Source organism: Choloepus didactylus, chromosome 15 (assembly GCF_015220235.1).
Source record: "Choloepus didactylus isolate mChoDid1 chromosome 15, mChoDid1.pri, whole genome shotgun sequence".
Taxonomy (NCBI): Eukaryota; Metazoa; Chordata; class Mammalia; order Pilosa; family Megalonychidae; genus Choloepus; species Choloepus didactylus.
In genome coordinates, this window is record NC_051321.1 from 84,365,243 (window position 1) to 84,378,771 (window position 13,529).

The following is a 13,529-nucleotide window of genomic DNA, read 5'->3' on the forward strand; positions in this document are numbered from 1 at the left end:
CCTCACAGCACTTCGTTTTCAAAACCATTCCCAAAGGCAATAGTTCAACCAACAGAGATTAACAGAAGCATCAGATTGTTTGTCTGGAAGGGAATTCCTATGCATTCAGGAATTATTCTGTGCCTTTTTTTTAACTCTGTGATTCTTATTAGATATCTAACCCTCCTAATAGTCATGACCTCCATTTTTACAGTGAAGAACTAAAATGGAGTGAGTGAGGCCCCAGAGTAAGCCAGTGGTGGAACCAGAATCCAAGCCTGTTTCTCTAAAGATTGCATCCTTACCTTTCAGAACTAGCAAAATAATGTCAGCTGGCTCAGTCTGCAGCACAGGAAGGCTCACAGATTTACAGGGGCCAGGGCATACCATGGGGTTTGGGAGGAGAGAGGAGGGATCTGGGGAGGGGAGGGGGACCTTTTCTTAAGCTGGTCTAAGAGCGGGGGGCTGCAGACGCCTCTCAGGCAGGTAACACCTTGGGCATGAATGTCCCCACGCCCATTCTCCCCTTTTCCCCAGGCCACAAGGATGCTGCCACCTCTCTTTCTTGTTTCTATGGTAACTGGATGGTGGGATTACCTGCTAGCCGGCTACTCTGTTGATAGGAACCAGCTTGAACCACTAACCTGATTATACTGCGGGAAGCCAGCTAGGCACATTCAGATTAGGCTGGGGCCTCTTGGTGGTTGGCCCAAGTGAAGACTCCGTGCTTGAGTGCCCAGCCCCCTCCTCCACTCTCCAGGGCTGGAGACAGAGGGTTCCCGCCCCTGATAAGACCAGGCTCCAGCTGACATTGAGACCACAGCCATTTATCAAGCCTTAACTCCCTGACAGCAATGACTGTTTTAAATGCTTGGACTCATGTGTGCAGACACAGCCCCTCCTCTCAAGGAAATGTCAGTCTGCAGAAGGGCAGGGCTCTGGGGAGGGTGTCCAAGGGGCAGCAGGACCTAGAGAAGGGCCCCAATGCTGGCTGGAGGTCAAGTTTGCTTTTGCAGCTGAAGCAGGAGCTGCCCTCAGGCAGAGGAGCAGGCAGGCAGAGCCAAAAGCTTTGCTGGCCTGCAAAGCCCAGAGTGCTGGGAAGGAAGACAGACAGGGGCAGGGCGTGGTCCAGGGGACAGAGCTGTTTGGCGCTGGGGCATGGACGTGAAAGCTTACATGCCAGGATGGGGCGCTGACGTGGGCAGAGGACATGGGGTGGATTGGGTGGAGTACAGAGGTCTCGGGACTTCCCCATGCTGGCTGGAACTTCCAGCTTCACTCTGAGAATTCCTCCAATGTGAAGGGCCAGAGTGGGTGGGTGGGACAGTCAGAAAAGCTCTCCTCCACATACATTTGCCACCGTCCCCAACAGACCAGACCCTGAGAAGCTGGGCCTTTGGATGGAGGCTGTCAAGAGCCCCCTGCCCTGAGCATCCCAACCAGGCAGCCATCCTGGAGTAGCAGATGAGACAGACCCAGTGCAGCAACTACAACCCTGGTGGGGAAATAAGGGAGTGGATGTGGGGGCCCTGGATCACAGCTTGCATGAGCCCAGGCAGTGGACGCTACTGTCCACTCAGAGCTGCTGCCCTGATAAGGTCCATGGACAATGCATGATGTGTGATGCCTGGTGCTGGGCTGGTGAGGTGGGACGGTGTTCTAGTTTGCTAATGCTGCAGAATGCAAAACACCAGAGATGGATAGGCTTTTATAAAATGGGGGTTTATTTCGCTACACAGTTACAGTCTTAAGGCCACAAAGCGTCCAAGGCAACACATCAGCAACCGGGCACCTTCACCTGAGGATGGCCAATGGTGTCTGGAAAACCTCTGCTAGCTAGGAAGGCAGCTGGCGTCTGCTCCAAAGCTCCGGCCTCAAAACGGCTTTCTCCCAGGACGTTCCTTTCTAGCAAGCTTGCTTCTCTTCAAAACATCACTCCCAGCTGCACTCCCTTTCCTCTTTGAGTCAGCTCATTTATATAGCTCCACTGATCAAGGCCCACCCCGAATGGGCGGGGCCATGCCTCCATGGGAACATCTCATCAGAATCATTGCCCACAGCTGGGTGGGGCACATTCCAAGCAAATCCAACCATCACCAAAACTTCTGCCCCACACAAGACCACAAAGATAATGGCATTTGGGGGACACAATACACTCAAACCGGCACAGACGGTGAGGGGATAGGGTGGGCATGGAACGATTGGTTAGGAAGGGCCCTGAGCAGACCCTCCCAACAATGGCACCTCCAGCCTCCAGCTGCCCAAGCCAGAAGACTGGGTCTTGGACTTGCCTATTCCTCTCTCCCCTTCCTCCTGGAGCCAGTCCTCAAGCCCTGCACATTCTACCTTCTTAGACCCTGTCCTGTTTCCACCACCACTATCTTGGTCCAGCTTCTCATCAGCCCTCCCCTGGACTGTTTAAAGGGCCTCCTGACCATGGGTCTCCCCACTGGGCTCCCCTCCTTCTGCCCATCTGCCACCCTTCCCAGAGTCGTTCTGCTGGAATATTGAATGGCCTCAAATCTTCCATTGGCTTTCCATAGTCTAATCACAGTATCAGGCCCTGTGATGGCTTTGTGATAGGCAACTTAGCCAGGCAGAACTCCACTTCCCAGAATTCCCTTTATTGTTTGTTTCCTGTTAAGGCGAGTCACGAGGAGACTCTTGGGACATGTGCAGGATGGAGGGGTAGCGGCAGCCATTCTGTAGCTCACACTGTTTGCTGCCGAGCTGCCGATTCCTCATTAGCATGAAGCAACAGCTGGGCCTGCAGCTGCCCTGCCTTCCCCTGGATCCTCCTTCAGCTCCTCTGACACCTGGGCCAGGTGTGTGTGCTACGCTTCACGCCCCACTCAAATCAGTCAACAGCTGGAAGCTCCAGTCATCTGCATGCCTTCCTGACCCAGCACTGCCAACTACTGCCAAGTGTAGCCCATTTTTTCTTCCCCCTGTCTCCTGAAGCTGTCCTCCTTATATATTCTTACTGACTCAGGACCTCAGGAAGGTCATCTTACCTCCATTAGTCCTCTCTCCATGCCATTTATTTATTCATTATTCATTCATTCATTCAACAAGTAGTTATTAGACATTTACTATGTCCTGGACATCATTTCAGGCACTGAACAAATGGCTTTAACCTTCCCCTCCTTATTCTATATGGTGCTTGGATAGGGACCAAAGGGCAATAAAGCAGGTGGGATAGAGCCTGCAGGATGGAGCCAAATCTTAGTAAGAGATAGGAAGAGAAGCCAGACAATAAATTAAATACAGAAGTAAAAGGTAGGACTTCCAGCTATGCATGGGCGATGAAGTCACCACATCCTGTCCCCAACACACAACCGTAAAGCTGGACAAAGTTGACAAAACAATAATTGCAGTACTCTGGAAATTGATCAAAGTCACACAACAATCTGAAAAGTATTTATGCTTGAAAAACTGCTGGACTTTGGGTCGGAATAGCAGGAGTGTGCAAAGTTCTTGCCTTGGGCTGCTCCTATTGCATCACCCCCATGAGGACCACCAACTTGACTGTGCAGCCTCAGGTGGTTCACTCACTTTGGAGTGGTAGGCACCACCCACGTCCAGCAGCATGGTCGGGAAACTGACAATCTTGGCAGCAGGTGAGTGGGAGGAACAATGATTCTGTAAGTCTGAGGTTGTGGTCATGGACAGAGCAAACATATTCCCAGCCTAGGCTGTGTGCATGTGCAGGGGAGACTGAGAAGGCCCGTGGTAGACACACACCACAAGCAGAGGCAATGAAGGGACCAGCAGAAAGTAAACACCAGGGTAAACCCGAAACCAGCCTGAACTTTGAGACCACTTCTCTATCTGCTCACAGGTCTATTGGCAGAGAAAGGAAGATTTCCGGGATCGAGATGTTTGAAAGCTACATCAGTCCAATCATTGGCTGAATGTTATGTCACAAAGAAATAGGGGTGACCCCTAGGAAGCCAGGCTTAAAAATAAAACAACCAAAAAAAATCTAAGCAGAGATATCAGTGGCTGCACATTGTGGGGGAGACAGATTTCACAGATTTAGCCCAGACAAACAAGCAAACAAACAAAGGAACAATTCAACAACAAAAATAACAGTAATATTCAGGGGAGAAAATTAGACTCCAGAGTTCCTACAACGTTATCTAAAATGTTCAATTTATAGCAAAAAAATTACAAGATGTGCAAAGAAAAAGGAAAGTGTGACCTATAATCAGGAAATAAAAGCAGTCAGTGGAAACTCTGATTATCACCAGATTCTGAATGTAGTAGACCAAGACTTCAAAGCAGCTACTATAAATGTTTAAAGAACTAAAAGAAGTTATGTTTAAAGAAGTAAAGGAATGTGTGACAATAATGAATCAACAAGAAAAGAATCTTAATGATCTAGAAAATATAAAAAAGAACCTATTGCAAATTCTTGAGTTGAAGGTCCAGTAACTGAAATGAAAAATTCACTAGAGGCGTTTGAAAGCAGATTTGAGATGGCTGAAGAAAAAGTGAACTTGAAGAACAATCTATAAAAATTATCCAATCTGAAGAACACTGAGGAAAAAAAAAGAAGAAAAATGAACAGACCCTCAGAGACCTGCGCTATAACATCAAGCCTGCTGATATGTGTGTTGTGTAATGAGATCCCCCAAAGGAAGGATACAAGGGAGATAAAGAGGCAGAAAAATTATTTAAAAAAAAATAGCCTCAAACTTCCCAAACTTGATGAAAAACATTAATCTTCACATGCAAGAATCTCAAAAAATGCCAAGAAGGAGAAATAGAAAGAGATCAAGACATGGGCATATTTAGTCAAACTGGTGAAAAGACAAAGAGAAAATCTTGAAAGCAGCAAGAGGAGAAAAGTGACTTATCACGTGAAGAGAAGATCAATGTGATTATCAACTGGCTTCTCATCTAGGCAAAGGAGGCCAGAAGTAGAATGACATGTTAAAAGTGCTTAAAAAAAAAAAAAAATCAAGAATTCTATATTCAAAGGCTATCATTTAAAAATGAAGGCAAAATATAGGCATTTCCAGAAAACAAAGACTGAGAAAATTCCTTGCTAGAAACCTGCCTTATAAAAAATACTAAAGAAATTTCTCCTGGTTGAAAAGAAATGCACCAATAACTTAAATACACAGGAAGAAATGAAGACCACAGGAAACAGAAATATATAAGTTAATATGAAACACTCTATACATAAATTTTTATCATTTCCTCTCTTCACTTCTTTAAAGAACATAGGAAGGTTTAAAGCAATAAGTACAATACTGAATTTTGAGGTTTATAAAATATATGTAATATATACATGACAATATAATACCTAGGCAGAAGGAGAAAGTGGCGCTATACTGGAACAAAGTTTCTATACATGACTTGAATTAAAGCTAGTATTACTCTAAAGTGGATTGAGATAAAATGCATATTGTAATCCCTGGAGCAACCACAAAGGAAATAACTAAAAAATATAGTAAAAAGTCAACAGAAGAATAAAATCATTCACTAGAAAATATCTACCAAACACAAAAGGAGATATTAAAAGAGGGAAAAAGGAATAGAAAGATAAGAGACATATAGAAAACAAATAGCAAAAGGACAAATGTAAGTTCAACAATAACAATAATTACACTAAATATGAATGGTCTAAAAACTCTAATCAAATTGCAAAGATTGCAATCTGCATAAAAAAAGTGAGATACAACAATATGCTGTCTACAAGCACACCTTAGATTCAAAGACAGTTTGAAAGGAAAACAATGGAAAGTGATATATCATGCAACAGTAACTATAAAAGAGTCAGACTGACTATGTTAATGTAAGTAAATAGTTTTTAAGAAAAGAAATATTACTGCTATTAAAGAACATTTTACAATGATAAAAGGGTGATTGCATCAATAAGAGATAACAATTATAAATGTATACAGACTTAATAAGAGACTATCAAAACACATACAAAAACTGACAGAATTGAAAGGAGAAACAGACAATTGAATTTCTATACCCAAATCTCAATAACTGGCAGAACAACTAGAGAGAATATCAACAACTGCATAGAAGACTTGAACAATGTTATCAAGAAATTTGACCTAATTGACATATATATAGGACACTCCTCTCAGTGACTGCCAAATACACATTCTTTTCAAGCACATATGAACATTCTCAAGGATAGACTATGTGCTCGATCATAAAACAAGTCTTGATAAATTTAAAATTGAAATCATACAAAGTACATTCTCTGAATACATTGGAATTAAATTAGAAATAATAACAGAAAGAAATTTTGGAAATCCCCAAATATTGGGAAGTTAAACCACACACTTCCAAATCACCTACAGCTCAAAGATGAAATCAAAAGGAAAATAAGAAAATATTTTGAACTGAATGAAAATGAAACAATATATCAACATTTACAGGCTACAGCGAAAGCAGTGCTTAAAGAGAAATTTATAGCTTTAAACACTCATATCAGAAAAGAAAGACTTAAGTTAATAACCTAAGCTTTCACCTAAAGGAACTAGAAAAAACTCGAAACTTCTTCAAGCAGAAGATAGGAACTACTAAAGATTAGAGAAGGAAACAGTGACCTAGAAAGCAGTTAAAACATTAGAAAAAGTCAATGAAACCAAAATTTTGTTCTTCGAAAAAATCAGCAAAATGGACCAACCTTTAGCAAGACTGACCAGGAAAAAGAGAGAAAACACAAATTCACAAAATTGTGAATGAAAGGGGTGGGTGGGGTGGGTTGGTTATCACTATTGAGTCTACAAAAATTAAAAAGGCTAAAAAAGGAATATTTGAACAACCTTATGTAGACAAATTAGGCAACATAGATGAAGTGGACAAAACCCTAGAAAGACAGAAATAGTCAAACTCACAGAGAAATAGAAACTCTGGATAGACCCATAACATTTAAAGAAATTGAATTAGTAATTAAGCATCTTTCCATAATAAAAGCCCAGGCCTAAATTGCTTCATTGTTGAATTCTCTAAAATATATTAAGAAGAAATGACACCAATCCTCTACAAACTCTTTCATACAAGAAGGGGGAGGAAGCACTTCCTTATTCTATGAAGGCAGTATAACTCCAATGCCAAAGTTAGACAAAAACATCCTAAGAAAAGAAAAGTATAGATCAGTATCCTTCATGAATACATAGACAAAAATCCACAACAAAATATTAGCACATGGTGTAAAAAGGATCATACACTATGACCAAGTGGGGTTTATCCCAGGAATGAAACATTATTAGCTTGATGTCTGAAAAACATATTAATGTTACATATCATATTAATAGAATAAAGGACAAAGAACACATGGTCATCTTAGATGCAGAAAAAACAATGGACAAAATCTAACACCCTTTTATGATTAAAACAGTCAACAACTAGGAATAGAAGGGACCTTCTGCAACCTTATAAAGGACATCTATGAAAAACTCAAGCTAACTTCTTACTTAATGGTGAAAGACCGAAGGCTTTTTCCCTGTGATCAGGACAGAGGTGGAGGGGCTTGCTCTCCCACTTCTGTTTGACATTGTCATGGAGGCTCCAGGCAGGGCAGGAAGGGAACTGAGAGAGAGAGAGAAAGAGAGAGAGAGAGAGAGAGGGGGGGGGGGGGAGGGAGAAGCAGAGAGGGTCAGAGGCAGAGAGAGAGAGGAAGAAATTAAAAGCCTACAGATCGGAAAGGAAGAAGTGAAGCTGCCTTTATTTGGAGATGATATGATACTGTATTTAGAAAATAATCCCAAGGAATAATAATTTAAAAAACTACTAGAATTAATAAATAAGCTTATCAAGGTCATAGGATACAAGATAAATACATAAAGGTCAATTTTATTTCTATATATCAGTAAAAAAACAAGGCAAAATTGAAGTTAAGAAACCAATATCATTCACAAGAGTATGAAAAAGAATAAAATATTTAGAAATAAATTTAACAGTCATATGAGACTTGCACAAAACACTGCCAAGAGAAATTAAAGTGAATAAAAATAAAAGGAGACACATTCTTTGCTCATGAAGTTGAAGACTCAGTATTGTCAGATGGCAATCTTCCTCAAATTGATCCATAAATTCAATGCAACCCCTACCAAAATCTCAGCAGCTTTATTTTAGAAATTGACATGGCTGATCCAAAAATTTATATGGAAATACAAAAGATATATTCTAGACAAAAAAAGTTTGAAAAAGAATAAAGTTGGAAACTACCTGGTTTCCAAACTTACTCTAAAGTGGCAATAATTAAGACACTATAGTATTGGTCCAAGGACAGGAAAATAAATCAACAGAACAGAACCGACAGTCCAGACAGAAACCCTAATATTCATGGTCAACTGAATTTTTACAAAGGAGCCAGGATGCTTCCTGTTGAAAGAATACTCTTTTTAACAAATGGTGCCGGGACAATTAGATATCCAAATCCAAAATAATAATAATAATAATAATAATAATAATAATAATAATAATAATACAATAATAATAATAATAGTTTGACACTAACCTCACACCATATACAAAAATTAACTCAAAATGGATCACAGCTCTAAATATAAGTGCTAAAACTATATAGATTCTATAAGAAAACGTAGTAGAAAACCTTTGTGGCCTTGTGTTAGGCAAAGAGTCTTAGATATGGCACCAAAAGCAGGACAAATAAAAGAAAAAAGAGGTAAATTTTACTTTACCAAAATTAAAAACTTTTGCACTTCAAAAGATATAATTAAGAAAATGAAAAGACAAGCCACAGACTGGGAGAAGATATTTGCAAAACATACATCTGATGAAGGATGTGTCTCCAGAATATATTAAGTAGTCCTACAACCCAATGATAAGACAAATAATCCAATTTAAAAATGGGCAAAAATTTAGAGACGTTTCACCAAAGAAGACATATGAAGGGCTAATAAGCATATGAAAAGATGCTCAACATCATTAATCATTAGGAAATGCAAATCAAAACCATGAGATACCATTTCAAACCCACAAGAATGGCTGTAATAAGAAAGTCAGGCAATAACAAGTGTGGTTGAGGATTTGGAAAAATTGGATCCCTGATACATTGCTGGTGGGAATGTAAAATGCTACAAACAGTTTGGAAAATGTTTTGGCAGTTTCTTAAGAAGGTAAACATATAACCATACGGCCCAGCAAGAAAAATGCAAGCATGTGTTCACTGAAAGACAAATACGTGAATGTTCATAGCTGTATTATTTATAATAACCTCAAACTGGAAACAACCCAAATGTTCCTCAACAGGTGAACAGATAAACATTGCATCCATGCAATGGAATATTATTTCGCATTAAAAAGGAACAAACTACTGACACAGAAAACAACATGAATGAACCTCATAAACCTTATGCCAAATGCAAAAAGCCCAATGCAAAAGACTGCATATTGTATGATTCCATTTATATAAAATGTTCAGAAAAGGCATCTAAAGAGAGACAGAGAGCAGATCAGTGGTTGCCTTGGGCTGGGGTGGGGATTAATTGGAATGGGCATGAGGAAACTTTTCTGGGTGACAGAAATGTTCTAAGACTGGATTGTGGCAATGGTTACACACCCAAATAAACTGACTTAGAATCATTGGACTGTATGATCTGTAATAACTGAATTGTTGAATGAATTGAACGATCGTTGAATTCTATGGATGGATTTTATGGTACGTAAACTGTACATCAATAAAGTTGAAAATACATAAATATATAATGTGATCATAAGGAATGCTGTGAGGGAAAGTAAAGCAAGACAGGATAGGAATGTAGGGATGGGGTAGCAATTTTAAGTAGGTTGTTGGCACTCACCAGTGTGGTTTGCCAAATACTTCTGGTCCCCAGCCTGAGGCACATGGCAGGACTGAGCGTTCCAGACCTGGTGTGGGTGGCTAGGGCAGGGATTGGCGTTGGCCAATGAGCCATGAGTGGAGGGACACTGCACTGTTGGCATCGGACCCTGCGGGAGCGCCTTCTCTTTGAGACCGTGGTGGCCCTGTTGGCCTGGGTCTTTGAGTCCCTATTATGAGCAGCTCCCCACGCCCCCCGGTCCCCTTTGCCAGTGACCTGCACTGGGTGAACTTGAAGTGTTGCAAGAGGTCAATGTCTGTTGTTTGAAGCCATTAGGTTGTGGAGTTGTTTGTAATGACTGCATAACTGAGCCCGTTCTGCCTCCAAATCAGGTAGCATTTGGGTGAACGTTAGAAGGAGGTGAGATGGTGAGCCATGGGGGCATCTGGAAGGGAGAGTGCTCCAGAGAGAGGACACAGCACTTGCAAAGTCGGAGGGAGAGCCTGGAGCCGGCAACGCTGGTGCTGAGCAAGTGGGGGGCACGTGGCACAAGACGACATGAGGGGTAACGGTAGGGTCGGGGGGCCTTGTAGGCAGCGGAGAGAGTTGCCTGGGATATGCTGAGTGAGGACTGGACCTGGTCTGAGTCAGGGCTGAAGGCCTGCTCCGGCTGAGTTATGAAGAAGAGACGGAAGGGGCCCAGGGAGGAAAAGTGGGGGGCAGTGAGGAGGCCTTGGAGAAATCCAGGTGAGAGCTGCGGCATTCCTCCGACACACTATTTGCATCCAAGCTGCCCTTTGTGTACGACTTTCAATAGCTCCCTAGTGCCCATGAGACAGGGCCACATCACTCAGTGTGACACCAATCCACCTGTCCCCCTTAGCTCTCACCACTCACTCCCCTAAGCCTTCATCTCAAAGCTTTCCGAGCCTCCGTTCTCTTGGCTCCCTGCCTGGGTTCTCGGGGTCCATCAGAAGTAGGGGCGGTGGGGAGAGGGTATGATCTGGAAAGTAAGCGCCAGAGTGGGGAAGGCCTGGGGAGGAGTGTGGTAGTGGACCCCCATTCCAAGAGCCCCTGGCTCTTGGTCCCAAAAGTGAGCTCGCGGGCCTGGGAGAGGAGACCTGTAGGGATGGGTGGATTCAGAAATGCCTTCTCTTTCTTTCTGGACATGCTGGCTGGGTTTGGGCATAGCCTTTCTCATTAACAATGATTCAGATGTGCAGTGGGTCATCTGTCCAGCTCCAAGCAGAAGCCCCCAGCCCTGGGCAGCGATTCACGGAGAGAACCAGGCAGCCAGTGGTGAGAAGTTTGAAAGCTGCAGAGCAAAGAGGCCACAACTGGTCTGAAAAGATGGGATGGCTCACGGGAAAGGCTGGGGCTAGTGATGGAGCCCAGGGTGGTGGTCTTGGATGAGTGAGGGTTTTAGCACCAGTGAGGCCGGCTGGCTCTGGCTGACGGCTACAAGGCCAGGATCTCAGCTTGGCAAAATCAAGGGCAAAGTGAAAAAGCAAAGTCCAGCAGCACAATTGAATCCCAAGGAACCTTCTGTTTGCCCCGATTCCCTGAAGATGTCAGTTAAAACCAAGCCCAGATTCCCCAATCATCTCCTTCAGTCTCTGGGGAAGAGAGAGGGAGAGTGTGTGTGTGTGTGTGTGTGTGTGTGTGTGTGTGTGTGTGTGTGTGTGTGTGTGTGTGTGTGTGTGTGTGTAGAGGGGAGACAGACAAACAGACAAAGGAGAGAGCAACACGCTGACCCAGAGAGACGGGATGGAGAGGAGTCGCCTTCCCTGTGCTTTTGTTTCTGGAGCCTTCCATGGAGAAGCATAACCAGTCCATTTCCACAAAGTGGCCAAGCACTTTGTGATCTGATCATCATTTAAAATTCGGTTCAATTGAATTCTTTAAACTCAGGCATCTCATGCAAGATCTCATTTGTCTCTTTCTCAGAGGATTTGCCTCTTTTCTCTGAAGCCAGGGGGTTATAGGGGGACCTCTGCTATATCATAGAAATCTGGTGGGTGCTGCTGTCTGCAAGACGACATGCCTCGTCCTCTTCATACTGAATAGTGCTGTAAACCCAGCCCCGAGGAAACTACCCAGAAACTCCACAGACCCCAATGCCTTAGGACCGAGCAGAGTTAAAGCCCAGTCTCAGCTCCCCCAAGCTCCTGGCCCACAGATGGACTGCGAGATCCAGAGAAGGTGAGAAATGACCTGCAGCAAGTTTCCAGCCTGAGGTGAGTCCCAGTGTCCTGGCTTTCTGCCCAGGTCCTTGGGAACGCCGAGCTTTACTCCATCTCCCTACAGAGGCTCAGACCCCAGCGGAGGCGGCTGTGTGGAGCCTGAGGTCTCCCTGGGCTCAGCCCGGTGGTTCCTGGAAGTCATCTGGGAGTTTAAAAAAACATGCCAGGCCCCACCCAATTGAATAGGATCTATGGGGCCGGGCCTGGGTGTTTTAAAGGCTCTCCAAGTGATTCTCATATGCAGCCAGTTTGAAGACCACCAACTCCGTGTCTCCCACCAGAATCAGGTCCCATTCAGGTTCAATGACAGACCAGCTTGACCAGTGATGGAAAGAGATCCAAACCCACGGCCGTTTCTCCACTTTGTCTAACAATTATTTCCTGCATATGTTAGTGTGGGCTGTTTAACCCTCCTCCTGGCTTCTCAGTTAACCACGTGGCTGGATCTTTCCCAAGCAGGGACACAGACCAGCCTTACAGACTCAGAAACCTCCACCTCCCCCACCAACTCCCCCAGAAGGAATGCCTGTGTGCCTGTGGTGGGGTGGACACAGGGATCCCCACAGGCTGTGAATGGGACTGGAACCCTGAACCACTTGAGCCAAGCCCCCCCCGACAGTCACGGTCAGGCAGACACAAAGCAGGGGTGAGGGCAGTCCCCAGGGAGCTGCAGGAGCACCAGACATCACGTCTCGGTTCCTGGCTCCTCAGCGCTTGGGATAACCAAGGTAGTCCCTGCCATTCTGGCACCTCGATCCCCACTTTCACCCCAGGCACAGGACCAGGTCCTCAGGTGCTCCCCCTCCACCAAGCTGTGAAAAGTCAACAGCAAAGCCAATCATCCCCCCAACTTAGGATAAAATAATATTCTTACTGAAATATCTGGCCGCAAACGTTCTTCTCTTGCTGGAAGCTGTTGGCAACATAATGAAGCTGGAGGTCTCTATGCAGATTTTTTCTATATCCTTTTTATAAAGAACCAGGCACAGCCTCAAACAGACAAGCTAATTCCTGTTTTCCAGTAATAGGAGATCAGCATCTATAGAAAAGAAATATATTTAGAATGCCCTTTATCTGATGTTTTCTTGGATTTCAAGTAAGAAAGCTGGCTTGGAGCAATCAGTCCCCGAATGCAAATGTACCAGGGGATCTTGGAATGGCCTCGGGTGCTTCGTGGGGCCAGTTTGGGTGTGCATTTCTCAAATCTGTAAAATGGGAGCAATAACAAGAAGTACTTCTCCAAGTGAACTGAACATCAGTGAGCCAGAAGGTGTAGAGGGCTTTGTAAACTGCAGGATACTAACATTCAATCTTTTAAAATGAGCCGAACTGGATTTAAGGGGAAGCTGTGTTTTCCAAAAAGCCTTGGAAAAGGGTGCAAACAGAAACACTCCAAAATGCACTGCAACTTCCGGGATGCCGTTTGGGACCCTCAGTTGCTGGTTCTGCTGCCCTGCCTGGGAGATTCCCATTTACGGGACAGCACCCTAGAACAGGCAGTGCCGGGCCTCATCTCCTTACGCTGCTT

At 44.0% G+C, this 13,529-nt stretch overlaps 1 protein-coding gene across 2 annotated transcripts in view; it reads right to left on the reverse strand.

Moving 5' to 3' along the window:
- The window catches only part of ARHGAP22 (Rho GTPase activating protein 22), a 214,898-nt gene extending 201,874 nt beyond the window's left edge, over positions 1-13,024 (reverse strand). For both annotated transcript variants that reach the window (XM_037803745.1, XM_037803743.1), the window contains exon 1: positions 12,876-13,024. In XM_037803745.1, coding sequence (XP_037659673.1) covers positions 12,876-12,927 — 52 coding nt within the window. In that variant the 5' untranslated portion in view covers positions 12,928-13,024. The remainder of the gene's footprint in view (positions 1-12,875) is intronic.
- Positions 13,025-13,529: the final 505 nt, after the last annotated feature.